The 15,647-nt window shown below is 46.1% G+C and overlaps 1 protein-coding gene and 1 long non-coding RNA gene across 2 annotated transcripts; one reads left to right on the forward strand and one right to left on the reverse strand.

The window, feature by feature from the left end:
* Positions 1–6,101: 6,101 nt before the first annotated feature.
* On the reverse strand, positions 6,102–14,969 carry LOC122461571. The gene is made up of 3 exons (XR_006283526.1): positions 14,760–14,969; positions 9,736–9,743; positions 6,102–6,112 (listed from the first exon to the last, which is right to left on the reverse strand). It is a non-coding gene; the product is annotated as an uncharacterized LOC122461571 (long non-coding RNA).
* LOC119565092 (claw keratin) lies at positions 7,068–9,158 on the forward strand. Its single transcript, XM_037889461.2, has 2 exons — positions 7,068–7,088; positions 7,795–9,158. The coding sequence occupies exon 2, from the start codon at positions 7,816–7,818 to the stop codon at positions 8,416–8,418; it is 603 nt and encodes a 200-aa protein (XP_037745389.1). The 5' UTR covers positions 7,068–7,088; positions 7,795–7,815; the 3' UTR covers positions 8,419–9,158.
* Positions 14,970–15,647: the final 678 nt, after the last annotated feature.

Genomic DNA, 15,647 nt, shown 5'->3' on the forward strand with positions numbered 1-15,647 from the left:
GAATAGCATTCATAATGCTACTTTCCTTGTTAGGCTGTAACCGCTATGTGAGTGGGGGATGGTCCCACGATAGCCAGGATCTTTCCTACCTTATCCACTCCCCCCAGTGGAATTGGCTAGAGAAAGAACCTGAGTCCTCGCTCCCACACCCCTTACCCACAGGATGCCTGACCCCAAGGTCTCCCTTTCCACTCTCCTCTGTGGCAGGGACCTTGTAACCCCGACAACACTGGGCCCAGGATTCCTGAGGGGCTCGACCTGCAGACTGCTCGTGGGCACTTAGGACAGGGGTAGTGTGTCCCCACAACGGGGTGCTCTCTTCACACGAGACGCTTCCCGGACACCCACTGATCATTACATACAGTGCAAAGCAAAAACAATTTATTAAACAGCAACTAATAAATCAATAAGGGAAAATGGGGAAGCTTAAAGGAACGAGTCACCCCACCCTGTGGGCTGAGGGACACCACAAACAGCCGTCTCTGGAGCGTAAGGGCAGTTCACAGTCTGTTCCTCACCATGCGCCAGGCCTCCTGCCCGGGCCCTGGCTGTGCTGCAGGGATGCTGCGGGTCGGACCCTTGCCCCGCCCCCGCCCCCGCCCCCCCGGCACTGTCCCCAGCTGCTCACCGCACCCGGCTCCGGACGGCTCCAGCCCCGGCCCCGGCTCCACTCTGCCTCAGCCTGGGTGCGGCTCTGCCTCCAGCTCAGCTCTGCTCTCTGGGCTGCTGCTCTGGCCCGTCAGGCTGCTGAGGCTCTGTTCAGCTCGGCTCTGGCTGCTGCTCTCGCCTTAGCTCGGCCTCCCACTCAGGCAGCTCCCGCTCACACGGAGGACGGGACCCCGGGCTCCTGACTCCTTCACTGGCCTCCCCGCCCTGTCAGTCAGGCTGACCTGCAGCATTGGCCTTTCCCCATTCGCCTTAGAGACTCTCAGTCTCAGGATCCTGATTTCTCATTGGCCCTTCCCCTTTCTTTTGGTCCTGAGAGAGGGCCATGAAAAAACCCCACTAAGTTTTACTAAGGGGCCAACAGTCCCCTGACATCTGCTGACAAACAAGTTCAGTCCAGCATCACAAGGTGGTGCTTTGGCTTGGAAACCTCAGCGAGTCACCAACACTTGCTGATGAATAAACAAAAATGGGGCTTTTTAATCAAAACAAAACACAAACCCCCACCTCCTCCCCAGGTGTAAATCTGCTCTGTTCCACGGGCCTCACTGCAGCTACACTAAGTTAGACCACTCGGGGATCTGCACCTAGAATTACTCCTGCACATGAGAAGGTAGCAACTGCCAGGCTGGAAGAGACGAGTGGCCATCTAAGGCAGTATCCTGTCTCAGTGAGTGTCACTCACCAGCTGCTTCAGGAGAGAGCGCAAGAACAATGAATTACTCCTTTTTGGAGGAAACTTGGGGAGTTTCTTCATAAACCTTGTTAAGACTGATTCCCCACTCTGGTACTTCGAGTGCAGAAGGTGGGGGCCCTCAAGCATTCTAAAAAATAATACTGGCCACTCCAGGCTTGTATTCAAATTCCAAGGTTACAGTTTATCGCTGACCTTGGGTGGGTAGATGCTGGCACCTCCCAAATGCAAAAACCCTTTAGAGAGGCTAGGAGGCTAGGAGTTCCTTCCTCTGGGGTACCCTCAAGCCATTTCACACACACACACACACACACACACACACACACACACACACACACACACACACACACACACACACACACACACACACACACACACACACACACACCCAGGGGCAGAGGTGAGAAAGAAAACAAAGGAAATCAGCTGTTGCCACCAGCTAATTAAACAACATGTGCACAAACCTTTGAAGACACAAAACTGCAATCCTGGTCTTAAAAGAGGTGAACTTTATTTTAAAAAAAAGAAAAACTCTAAACACTCAGGCTACTGCTAGATTTAAAAAGGGCAAATACTAAAATTAAGAAGCAAGAATAGCTTTCTTGAGGTCCCGCTTAAAGATTACAAGCAAAACAAAAGCACCTGGGGTTACCACAGAGGAGTCCACAAGACATAAAGAAATAAAAGAGATAAACCTCATCGCGTCTCCCAAGACATTTCCTGATCTACTTACATACCTGGGTTCCAAATGAGTAGTTTCTAGGTATGATCTGATGATTTATCATACCTGGCCCAAGCTCTTACAGCATAGTTCCAGCCCTGTCTCTGCTCTCCGGGAGAACAACACAGACAAACAAAGGGGAAGTTTTTTTCCAAATTTTAAAAACTTCTAGCCTTCCCATTGGCTCTTTTGGTCAGGTGCCCGCTCCCTTCCTTCTACCGATAGACTTTCTAACCATTTACAGGTAAAGCAAACAGAGAACAGCTCCTCAGAGGGATTTTATAGCTAACTGGCTGGGTGTCCATAAAAGGGAGCTCCCCCCGCCATACATTTGTCACAACCCTAAAATAAAATTGGGGGTGAGATTATTCAGAGCTCCCTAAGGAATTGGAATGTCCAAGTTCCAACTAAAATCAACAGGATCTAGTGTCTAAAATTCATGTCTTGCTCTGAAAATCCAGACCTTGACTTCTAAACCATGAAGAAACCAATGCCTGCAACTCGATAATAGAAAACAATTGAAAAACCCCCAAACTCTTCCCACTGTTCGGAATCACAGAGTGTCTGTGCAAGATTCAGTCCTAAATTAAAAGGATCGCTGGCACCTCATCTGAACAGTTATGGAGAGAGCGACTTGAATAGGATTCTCTTGTTCTCAGAGGAGAATAAGTTAAAGTGGTTAGAAGACCCCTGACTCATGAGTATTTTTGGACAGTTTTCTACGCCACCAGAGGACTTGAGACAGGTCTTGCAGAATGCCCTAGGTAGGTCAGAATTGTAATTAACCCCACCTTATCCCACAGCAATGTGACCTTTGAAGAAGTTCTCCTTAACTCTGTCAGTCTTGTACTTCTTCCTTTTCTTTATTAGCTGAAGTTTCTCACAAGACCCAGTTTTCTTGGCTGCTCATGGGTGGAGATGCACTGCCTGATGTTTCCCATTGGTCTCCCTATATGTTAGATCTGAGTACCAGGGGGTAGAGGTGATGAGTATGCACACAGAGATACACCCCATACAAGGTTTCTCTATCCTGGGCTAGGTAAAGTGCATTCATAGAATCATAGAATATCAGGGCTGGAAGGGACCTCAGGAGGTCATCTAGTCCAACGACCTGCTGAAAGCAGGACCAATCCCCAACTAAATCATCCCAGCCAGGGCTTTGTCAAGCCTGACCTTAAAAACTTCTAAGGAAGGAGATTCCACCACCTCCCTAGGTAATGCATTCCAGTGCTTCACCACCCTCCTAGTGAAAAAGTTTTTCCTAATATCCAACCTAAATCCCCCACTGCAACTTGAGACCATTGCTCCTCGTTCTGTCATCTGCTATCACTGAGAATAGTGTAGATCCATCCTCTTTGGAACCCCCTTTTAGGTAGTTGAAAGCAGCCATCAAATCCCCCCTCATCCTTCTCTTCCGCAGACTAAACAATCCCAGTTCCCTCAGCCTCTCCTCATAACTCATGTGTTCCAGTCCCCTAATCATTTCTGTTGTTCTCCGCTGGACGTTTTCCAATTTTTCCACATGCTTCTTGTAGTCTGGGGCCCAAAACTGAACACAGTACTCCAGATGAGGTCTCACCAATGTCGAATAGAGGGGAACGATCACGTCCCTCGATCTGCTGGCAATGCCCCTACTTATACAGCCCAAAATGCATTTGGCCTTCTTGGCAACAACGGCACACTGTTGACTCATACCCAGCTTCTTGTCCACTGTAACCCCTAGGTCCTTTTCTGCAGAACTGCTGCCTAGCCATTTGGTCCCTAGTCTGTAGCGGTGCATGGGATTCTTCCATCCTAAGTTCAGGACTCTGCACTTGTCCTTGTTGAACCTCATCAGATTTCTTTTGGCCCAATCCTCTAATTTCTCTAGGTCCCTCTGTATCCTATCCCTACCCTCCAGCATATCTACCTCTCCTCCCAGTTTAGTGTCTTCTGCAAACTTGCTGAGGGTGCAATCCACGCCATCTTCCAGATCATTGATGAAGATATTGAACAAAACCAGCCTGAGGACCGACCCTTGGGGCACTCCACTTGATACCGGCTGCCAACTAGACATGGAGCCATTGATCACTACCCGTTGAGCCCGATGATCTAGCCAACTTTCTATCCACCTTATAGTCCATTACTCCAGCCCATTCTTCTTTAACTTGCTGGTAAGAATATTGTGGGAGATCGTATCTAAAGCTTTGCTAAAGTCAAGGAATAATATGTCCACTGCTTTCCCCTCATCCACAGAGCCATTTATCTTGTCATAGAAGGCAATTAGATTAGTCAGGCATGACTTTCCCTTGGTGAATCCATGCTGACTGTTCCTGATCACTTTCTTCTCCTCTAAGTGCTTCAGAATTGATTCCTTGAGGACCTGCTCCATGATTTTTCCAGGGACTGAGGTGAGGCTGACTGGCCTGTAGTTCCCAGGATCCTCCTTCTTCCCTTTTTTAAAGATGGGCACTACATTTGCCTTTTTCCAGTCATCCGGGACCTCCCCCGATCACCATGAGTTTTCAAAGATAATGGCCAATGGCTCTGCAATCACATCCACCAACTCCTTTAGCACTCTCGGATGCAGCGCATCCAGCCCATGGACTTGTGCTCATCCAGCTTTGATGGAACTTTTCCCTTTTACACTGGCTCAGTATGAACCCTGAAACTTTAAAATATGTATAAAAGGGAAATGCAAAGATACATTGAACGAAAGTCCAAAAGCCCCAATTTCAAAGGTTAGGAATCACAAACTGACCGCTGGAGTGACATCTGAGACCTTGACATATATTTTTAAAGTGAATGTAATCTTCAGTGTTGGAACATCTAATCCCAGTAAAAAGTTATTACTTCTTTAGTAATTAATCTCTTTGGCTGTATACAATTTAATGAGTGTTTGTGAAGTGCTTTGAAATCCTGAGATCACAGGAAGACTCAGACAATCCACCCTGAAAGTTACAATTATACCTATTTGCCACCAAGGTAAAGGGAGGTACATTCAGGTGAAGGTCAGACAGGGTGTGATTGGCAGAGTCAGAAATAAACCCCAGTAGTTGGATCTACTCATGCCAAACACTAACCTGTATATCCTGATCCCTATGCAAACATTTTGTAACCAGACATTATACTAACATTATCTTGTTACACAGTATAACAGGGATCAACCTAGACCTCAGCCTGTGGTAGGAGGAGTCAGAAGTATTGGGTTATATTTCAGTTTCTGCAGCTTTCCCCCTGTGACCTTCACCTCAACGTGCCTCTGTTTCTAGGCCTATCAAATACAGAGAGTCAGGGTGGTAAGACTGGAAGTTCTTAAGCGTCCTCAGGACTCCAGAGTTCAAAGCCCCTCACAAACACTCGCTGGTGTTTCACACACGCAAAGGGTTCCAGTCTTAGAATATTAATAAATTGTTGTTGGGATTAGACACCTCTGCACAGTCACTAGAAACAAAATGGAGGCTAAGGTCTCTCTTGTCATTACCTTAATCAGGTCATGATTTAAGCCACACAATTTGGGGCTATTTCATTTTCTTTCAAATGTAGTTTTGATTTTGGCATTTTTAAAAAACCATACGGGGTAGAACGGCCCAGTCCAGTGGCTTCAACAACATGTGCGCGTTAGGCAGTGCCCCGACTCCAAAGTGGTGATCAGACCCTCACCGGTAGTCGTGACCCTCCCAGGACCAATTCTCCACAATTTCCCTCAGCAGAGCCAAGTGGGACCATAGGAGCCACTGGTGTCAATGCCGGTTTCGGAGGCTCTATTACTTTTGGAGGGATTATTTTATTGGAAAATGAAGGTGCTCTCTTGGGGTAAATTACCAACCAAAGCAAGACACTTCTGCCCTCTTCCCTGGATATGGAACCCAGCCTTGGGGAAATCATTTACACTTTGAACAACAGGCTGGTTCAGGCAGGAATGTTTTCTGCAACATGCCCTATGTCTTGTCAGATATTATGGCAAATCTCATCCCACAGCCATCTCCTCCTTCACCAAGAATGTGTCATTTTAATCTCTCCAGAGCTTCCTGCTGGGTTCACTCAGCTGCCTTGTCTTACAGGACCTCAGTTCCTTGGCTGCTTATGGATGAAGAGATGGTTTGTGGTAGAGTACAGGTTCCAAGACTTAATTCAAAACCTTTCTGTAAAAGAGCACTGCTTCCTTTCTCTCTCTGCCATCCCTCCTCTTGACCCATGAGCAAATCTTCTCCAGGCAGCCCTTTGAGACAGCATTGGTGACCCAAGTGGAGGTCCAATGTTAGGTCAAGTTTTAATCACCATAGGGTAAGAGTCACCCCTTGGCAGATGGCCATCACAAAGGCCCATGCTCCACTTAAGACCCTGTTAAGACCGAGTTTGAAATTTTATAATTGGACTCAAGTTGTCTGTAGGCATCGTACTATCCCCCTGCCAGAGGGTGAATTTCAGACTTAAAGTCAGGACAGGAAACAGGCTGGAGGAAATGGAATGATTCCCATGGATTTGAAAGGAAAATGGATCTGACCTGCTGGGAATGGACGTGGTGAGAATGGAGAAAAATGGGTCCCACCTTCCTAGCAAGTTTAGAATGAACTGCCCCATGCCCCTAATCATGACCAGCATGAATTGCAAGGACCAAACTTTCCTTTCATGGATTCCTTTCATGACACCCGCTTGTGCTACTGATGCTGCTCAGAATCATCACCTTGACCTTCATTATAATGGCAGCACCTATAAAATCTCTGGAATGATACGAGAAATGCAGTTGGCCCGTACAATTCTAAGATGAAAGACAGCTGAAGAGTGCAGAGTGCATGTCACACCCTCTGAGGCTCAGATTAGCCCAATAATCACCAACGCTGAGGAAAATAGCTCCATCCAAAGGAGGACTTGCGAAGGAAATCAAGTTTGTTTGGTAACTAATTAGGACCTCCTCCACAAACAGCATCTCAGATCCTCCAGGCAGTCCTAGGAACGGTATAAAAGCACTCAGGATTCAGATTTATTCTAAACACTTCTCCAGACTTCATCTCCTCAGTGAGCTGGGTAAGTCCAATTCCACTCAATCTCTTTCTAACCACAGAGATATCACCGTAGGGCCTCTTTTCATTGAAGACGGAATCTTGCATGTGCTCACTGTGATTTTTGTCAGGGATCAGGGGGTTCTTCCATAACTATCTTGAGTCGTGATTCAGTTGCAGGAGCTCGTAGATTGATGATCTGAAGCTAAAGGAGAGACTTTAAGAGCAACACATGCAATTCAGAAACATATTTCCTATTAACTGGAAGAAGAATTAGAGCATTGAAATCTTTTCAGTAATTTATGAAAGTCATTTAGCCATTTTTTACTTTGCTGGATTAGGAAGAAATTCTCAGGTTAGTCCAGAAAGGGCCAATTCAGTGGTTTTCTACTGTATTAAGCAGCTGTGACCCCTCACTCCTGAGGACAAGAGAATGGATTAAGATGACAAGAGGTGTGATCCAGGCTAGCAATTTAAATTTTTCAGACAAAGTCTTTTTGAGAGGATCAAAGGGGCCTGCTGGGAGGGAAGTTTAGTGCGAGTAGACAAGAGGCATAGAAAGAGAAAATAGGAACAAATACATGACCACACAAAAAGAGATTAAGGCCACTTCTCCTCTCTCTCTCTCGGGCCCCATGCAGACCTTGCTGCAATAGTAACCGAGCTTTGAAACCTTTCTTCCATCGGCACTTGCATCTTCTCTTTACTCTAGTCCCTGTTTTGTGTTCCAGGTTTACCTCCATCCCAGAAAGATGTCTTTCTCCAGCCTCTGCTATCCAGAATGCGGGGTGGCCCGACCCAGTCCAGTCACTGGCAGCTGCAACGAGCCATGCGTTAGGCAGTGCCCTGACACCGAAGTGGTGATCAGACCCTCCCCGGTTGTTGTGACCCTCCCCGGACCAATTCTCAGCAATTTCCCTCAGCAGAGCGAAGTGGCAGCCGTAGGAGCACCTGTGGTCGGAGCTGGTTTGGGAGGCTCATTCGGTTTGGGGGGACTGTACAGCTATGGAGGCCGTTATGGAGGGTTGTATGGTTTAGGGAGATATGGTAGTTACGGGGGCCTTTACGGTTATGGGGGATTATTGGGCCGTGGGGGATACTGCGGTTACCCGGGCCTTTACGGTTATGGGGGATTATTGGGCAATGGGGGATACTGCGGTTACCCAGGCCTTTACGGTTACGGGGGATTATTGGGCAATGGGGGATACTGCGGTTACCCAGGCCTTTACGGTTACGGGGGATTATTGGGCAATGGGGGATACTGCGGTTACCCAGGCCTTTATGGTTACGGGGGATTATTGGGATATGGGGGATATGGCCGTAGGTATCTTGGTGGATATTGTGGACCATGTTAAACCCAGCAGGAACATCCGTGGAAGAAGGAAGAACCAGAAAATGAACAGCAAGATACAGATTCACCCCTGATCTTTTGGGCATGGCTTTCAGAAGTGCTGTGCAAACATGGCTCCACCTGAAGTCAGTGGGAGCTGTGTGTGCTCAGCACCTTGGTCTGATAGCCATGCTGCATTTCTAATGTTACGCTTTATGACTCTTTCTGCTAAGGCTTTTCCAGCCATGTGTTGAGTCTCTTATTCACATGTGGACTCATTCTGAATAACACACAGGCTGTCTACACTGACCCCGCAGGGTGAAGGAAACAGGGGCCTTAAGATAGGCATCGTTTATATTCATTATCACTTTAAGTCCCTTTGCAAGGGGAAAAAGAGACCTTGCTGTCAAGGAGAATTAGGTCCCATATGTTCTATCCTTTCCATCAATATATACCTTTAACATCTCACCTTGACCTTTGCTGCGACCGATGTATAATGGAGAAGCTGCATAGTCCTCTGCTTCTATTTTGCTTTGTCTCATTTCCCACCGACTGGGGTAAAACAAAGAACTTAAAATGGTTACAAAAGGGACTTCTTTGTCAACCTCTACAGCTGCAAGAAAGCAAAATAACATGCTATCTGAAATGCACCCCACTGAGGCGTGTGATTGGTCGCAAGCCTTCTTGAAACTCTGGAAATACATTCTTTCTGCTCTGTAGTATTTCTTCCTGTAACTGTGTACTGCCAATTTCATTTGCATTAAAACTCTGCTGCATCATAATATCCGTCTCTGGTTCTCCTTGTTCCTCCCTCCTCTCTTAAAAATTGCGTAGGACAAAATTTCTTCCTGTGCAGCCAGTACAACCGAACTTCTCAAATTGCAATTTTCAAAGCGCTGGAGTGGTAGGGGAATCTGGCCCTGGGAGTGCTTGATAGCATTCTGCAGGCCCTGAGTACCAGGGTGGAGTTCCTCCTTGCATTACCTGTTTTAGCAAAGAGTCTTTTCCTGCAAAGACTTAGATACATTTTTCACTTTAAGAACATAAGTTTTTTTCTTTGGATTTCAAGAAGGCCAGTGGTTCTCAAATTAGGGGCACCGCTTGTTCAGGGAAAGCTTCTGGCGGGCCGGGCCAGTTTGTTTACCTGCTGCATCTGCAGGTTCGGCCAATCGCAGCTCCCACTGGCCACGGTTCACCGCTCCAGGCCAATGGGGGCTGCGGGAAGGGCAGCCAGCATATCCCTCAGCCCGCACCACTTCCTGCAGCCCCCATTGGCCTTGAGCGGTGAACCGTGGCCAGTGGGAGCCGTGATTGGCCGAACCTGTGGACACGGCAGGTAAACAAACCAGCCTGGCCCACCAGGGGCTTTCCCTGAACATGCGGCGTCCCTAGTTTGAGAACCACTGAAGAAGGCCATTCACATGTTCGCGGTAAGAGACTGCCCGAGTCTTTGCAGGACAGCAACCCAGGTTCTCCTAAGCCTGAGTGTGGAATGTGATAAGTTCTGTGCTGCTCCCAGCTTCTGTCCTTAGGGCAGGGATTTTTTTTATAAATAGAGGCAGGATGATTAAGATAACAAAAGGCTTGTCATTAACTTAAATTGATAATTAGATGATGCTGAGAGCATTGCCAGGCAATCCAGTTAAAAGATAGGAAACAAAACTTTGGAAGAAATGGCCCATTTTCAGAATGGAGAGAAGTAAATAGTGGTGTCTCCCAGGGGCCTGTACTGGGACCAGCATTGTTCAACATATTCATAAATGATCTAGAAAAAGGGATAAACAGTGAGGTGGCATAATTTGTAGATGATACCAAAGTACACAAGACAGTTAAGTCCAAAGCTGACAGCAGAAGACTCACAAAACTGGGTGACTTGGCAACAAAATGGCAGATGACATTCAATTTTCAGTGCAAAGTAATGCACATGGCAAAATATAATCCCAACTATACATACAAAATGATGGGATCTAAATTAACTATTACCCATCAAGAAAGAGATCTTGGAGTCATGTGGAGTACTCTGAAAGCACTATGCTTCCAAAGTACTGCAAATTTATTACAATCCTTCTCACTGTGCCTGTATCATCCTGAACTGCGGGAACGCTCATTCTCCAGCTTCAGAAAACTTACAAATGATCTCCAGTCACCAATGGGACAGATGCAACTGAGTAATGCCGCTGTCCTTAACGTGCATCGAGACCATACCAGGGAACTAGATGTAAATAAGATTGCTGACGGTTTCATCCAGAAAGCTACAGTGAGACATAATGTCTTTCAACTGGGATGTTAGTGAAGACAGCTTGTAGGTGATTGCAATGATTTGAATATACTGCAATTCATGATAATGTAATTGTGCAGTTCATAACAATGTAATCATTATTAAAATAGTAAAGATACCCATGATAGACACTGTGATGGGGCAAGGCCAGATGGCTATAGAAAAGTAGTGGGAGATAGATATATTAGCTCCAGGCTAAACAAATCCCTGGTACCAGGATAAGTGAAATGGAAGCCGCTCCAGGTCAATTAAGACACCTGGGGCCAATTAAGAACTTTCCAGAAGGCAGGGAGAAGGCTAGGTTGATTGGGACACCTGAAGCCAATCAGGGGCTGGCTGAAATGAGTTAAAAGCCTCCCAATTAGTCAGGTGGGTGTGCATGTTAGGAGCTGTGGGAGGAAGTTGCGCTGTTGGAGAGGCTGAGTAGTACACACCGTATCAGGCACAAGGAAGGAGGCCCTGAGGTAAGGGTGAAGTGGAGCTTGAGGAAGTGAGGGCTGCTGTGGGGGAAGTAGCCCAGGGAATTGTACGTGTTATGTTTCTAAAAGGTCAGCTACCATAGCTGACACTATTAGGGTCCCTGGCCTGGAGCCCGGAGTAGAGGGTGGGCCCGGGCTCCCCACACACTTTTGCCCCCTGATTAATCACTGAGACTGGGAGACAACAGAGACTGTGCAAGGAAGGATAACTTCTCCTCACCTCCCTTGCTGGCTTATGATGAAAATGGCTCAGTAGACTGTGACCCTTGTCTCTAGAGAGAGAAGGGTTATGTGCAGGGTCACAGTGAGCCTCTGAGGCTAGTGAAATCCACCAGGAAATGCAGGACCCACAGAGGCAAGGACAGAGCTTTGTCACAACACATATTCAATAACTAGAATATGAAAAAAGTGCATAATTATGCTGAAAATAGTCTACCCCAAAATTACCACACACACACCCCCAAACAGACACACCTCTTCAAAAGAACCCACTGGCAAAAAGAAAAGTCCATGTCTATGCTTGACACAACCTTTGCATTAATTTCACAATGCTGGAGATGAGCTGAGAAGATTTGGGGCAATGGGGCAGAAATAGTTCAGCTTCATATTGAAATTTTGGATTTCATTGGCCCAATCAAACTCAGTTAAATTAATCTTCTCATGCTTTGCCCTCCTGTGTTTATCAACTGGTCAGCGGCCATGTCCACTCCTTGGTCAAATGACATGAACAAAAGTTGATTTCACAGTGATGTTGCCAACACACCTGACTGAGTCCGTTCTGCCCATATAGACAAATTACACTATGCCAATGTCATCTGCAGGAGTTAGGAATCTCATGTATGATATGAAGAGATTCATACCCAGACCATTCATTCCATACAAGAATCTCATGGTTTTTGAGGTAACTGTGACTCACTACACTACCATATTACCAGTCTTGTATAAAATCCCCTGGATGTACCATGACTTGATATTGCAAAAACTGAAGATAAAAAGATTACATTTCCCACTCCGTTTTTCTTCAACATTTTTCTGGCTCTCAGTTCCCAGAAGATGAACATTTTCCACTAATCAATTTTTTTATTTGAATACACAAAAAGAAATACCTATCCAGACCATTCTGCATCTTTAAGGACATGATACACTACTCAGGTAGGGAGATTTAGCTGTCTTGGCCATGGGTTTTGTGTATAAAAGCAATTCAGCTCTAATCTTCAATATCAGACCATATCCATGGACGCCTCCTTGGAACAGAAGAATATAGGCATCGCTTCAGAAGACCCGGCCTCTCTCCCACAGCTGTCAGTACCAGATGCTTTACTCGGAGGTGCAAGAAGCCAAGCAGAACACAGTTTTTCTGGGATCACCTGCTATACTATCCCCTGTCAGTCAGATCTGTCTCTGTGATTGGATGATACCCTGAAGCACAAGAGTTTATACCCTTGCCAAACTTGAAGAAATGCAGTAAATCCATCTCAGTCTCCATTTGCTCCAGGGTGCTGCAAGCACCATTCTGTCTGCATCCCCAACAGACAGGTCTCAGCTCCTCCTGCCCCTTTGAGATACACCAGGATCAATAACAAATTTAAAGCTGCAGCATTAAAGACCTGAACAGCCCAAGAATAAACCTTTTGATATTAAGCAATGAGCCTTTCACCACCAGATCACAAGCTTCATTGAGAACAAATGCCCGAATATCTCCAAGACGCCTCTCTAAAATATCTACTTAGTTCTTTTTTCTTTTCTTTTCTTTTCTTTTCTTTTCTTTTAAATGGAAAGGCCTGGGAACTCTGATCCTTTGAATTGAAGTAACAGCGTTTCATGCAAGACTGACGACTTAACAGACTGGGGCCTGGGCTAAATCAGCAGCTATTCCAATGATCTTAGCAGCTTAGCCAACCTCTTTCCAAAGGAGCCATTGATTTTAGATGCCTGATCAGAGAGGCTATGGACCCATTTTTCTAAAGTACTGAGTATTCAAAACTCCCATTAAAGCTAACGGGAGCTGTTCATGCTCAACATTTCTTGAGGCCACAAGTTTTCCTTACTTGTGCACCAACTGAGGGTATCCAAAACTGGAGGACATTTTTGGTCAAGAGATGTGGAAGCCTTTGGTGATATTAAATGATAGCAAATGGAAGAGCAATTAAACCCAAAGACCAATAGTATGATATGGTATATATCTGAATTTGAAATAAAGAGGAGTGGAAAATTGTCAAAATAAAGAAGAAAGAAACAAAGCAGAGTAACAAGACTATATTTCCATGAAGGGCTGTATTCTATCCCCAGCTCCAAGGTGTATTTCTCACACAGTTCTCTTACTCCCTCATTGCAGCTGTAGAGTTTGACACTCAAGTCTCTCTTCCACCATTTTTAATTACTTGTTTCACCCTGGTCAGTCTCAACTAAAGCAAAACTCAATAAAAGCAGAAGTTCAAAAAACTTCTCCATTATGCAGCTGCTGTTAGAAAGAAAGAAACGCTCCATATTCATGGATGGGAGATCACCTGGCCTAATTCTCATTGACACTAAATCCGTCCGACACTGCTGTGGCATGGGAAAGAGGCATTCAAGTCAATGTAGATGTAGTTAACATACATACTATGCCCCCTGCTCCATTTGCACTTTACAGAATGGTGTAAAACCCATTGTGTAGTTGAGAATCAGGCCTACTGGGTTGATAAGAGAGGAAACCCATAGCCAGGAAGGCATTAGAAGAAAATGATCAAGGGTAACATGGCAAACATTAAGAATGTTTGCAGAGGTGCGGATGAAATGCAGCTCTCATTATTTCACACAGAGTTCGGTGTACTCAACACTACTCAAAGCCAGGCCTATGCGATCAGACCTGGATCTGTATCTTGCCATTCATTTCCTACTTCTTCTTGTTCCCATGGATATGCCTGCTGGGTGTAAGATGGTCTACAGTTTCCGTTAAGTTACAGATGACCCCATCACCATCCCCCTAGCCCTGTATTCCCCCACAACCATATGGGCCCTTGTGACCATAAAGCTCCTCCTAACTGTATGGGCCCCCATAACTGTATAATCTCCCATAACCACAGGGATGTCAGTTACAATATAATCCTCCATAACGTTGTAAGCCTTTATCAGCACATGTGCCCCCATCCCCACCTCCGATGTCAGCTGCACCTGAGGATCCCACTCTGCTTTCCTGAGGGAAGAAGCTGAGAAGGGCTCCTGGGAAAGTCATGAAGCCGGTGGTGGTTGGATCAGCATTGTAGAGTCAGGGCACAGCCTTACGTCTGGCTTGTTGCAGCTGTCACGCATGATTTGTGGAATGTCACTTCACACATTTGTGACGCAAGGCGCCTTTCTGCCATGGAGATAAATCTGAAGCACACAGCTGGCAAGACAGGAAACTTAAGGTACATGGGTTGGTGGAATAAAAATTTTAATGATAATCTCTTATTGCAGCTGAGCTCATGTAGAGACCTAAAGAGAGAGACACAGAAAGAGAGAAAGAAATAAAGGAAGGAAGAGGGACCTAATCAGCTCTTTTGAATCCTTGTTACTCTTTGACCTAAAAATATCCTGTCTCTAAGGGCTGGTCTACACTACAGCTGTAAGTTATGTAAGTAACGTAACTGAAGAAGGCAGTGAACAGCAGAGAGGCTAACAGAGGGAGTTTGACTGGGATCTGTTTGAGAGGAGATACGCTAAGGGCTGCATTAGGGAGGCTGTGTTGGTAAGTATCTGAGTGTCTGTTATGGGGACAGTCTGACAGGTTGACCGTGTGCTTGATTGGTTGTTTGTTTGAAAAGTGTGAATTGGGAGTGCTTTGTTCCAGGTGAGCCTTGAGTGGGCCTGACTGTTATAAAAAGCCAGTCAGCTGCGAACCAGCTGAGCAGTGAACAGCAGAGAGGCTAACAGAGGGAGTTTGCCCGGGGAGAGCGCACCGAGGCTTACATCTTGCCGACTTCTCTGAGTAGTTACTACAACTCCTGAGGAAGCTCGTAGAAGGAAGGTAATATGGCTGGGGAGCGTTCAGCTGTTGTGACCTGCACTGGATGTGCCATGTTTGTCTTTCTTCCACAGGACAGAAGCGACTTTCTCTGTACAAAGTGCAAGTTGGTCTCCATATTGGAAGAGAAAGTTCAAGGTCTGAAGAAACAAGTATCGACCCTGCGTTGCATAAGAGAAACTGAAGATTTCCTGGACAGATGTCAGGATATGCTTCTACGGGCACAATGTTCTGAAGTTTCAGAGCAGGCCACGCAGTGGGGACAGGAGGACGGTGAAGAAATTTGGCAGCATGTGACCTCCAGAAGAAGAAAGGGGAGCTTCCATGTACCAGCAATGCAGATACAGGTAAGCAACTGTTTTCTTGTTCTCTCCACAGGTACTAATGCAGAGAGTGGACTAGATGATACATCTGAGGGAAGGGAACAGAAGGAGACTCCGCCGATTGGAAGGCATGAGATGCATTGTCCTAGGGATGGGGGTTCCACGACCACCGCTCCGAAGAGGAGGCGG

This window comes from Chelonia mydas, chromosome 1 (genome assembly GCF_015237465.2).
Source record: "Chelonia mydas isolate rCheMyd1 chromosome 1, rCheMyd1.pri.v2, whole genome shotgun sequence".
In the NCBI taxonomy this organism is placed as follows: Eukaryota; Metazoa; Chordata; order Testudines; family Cheloniidae; genus Chelonia; species Chelonia mydas.

Bases quoted from the DNA above. Each gene is read 5' to 3' on its own strand.
- LOC119565092 (XM_037889461.2), top strand. From the start codon at position 7,816: ATGTCTTTCTCCAGCCTCTGCTATCCAGAATGCGGGGTGGCCCGACCC.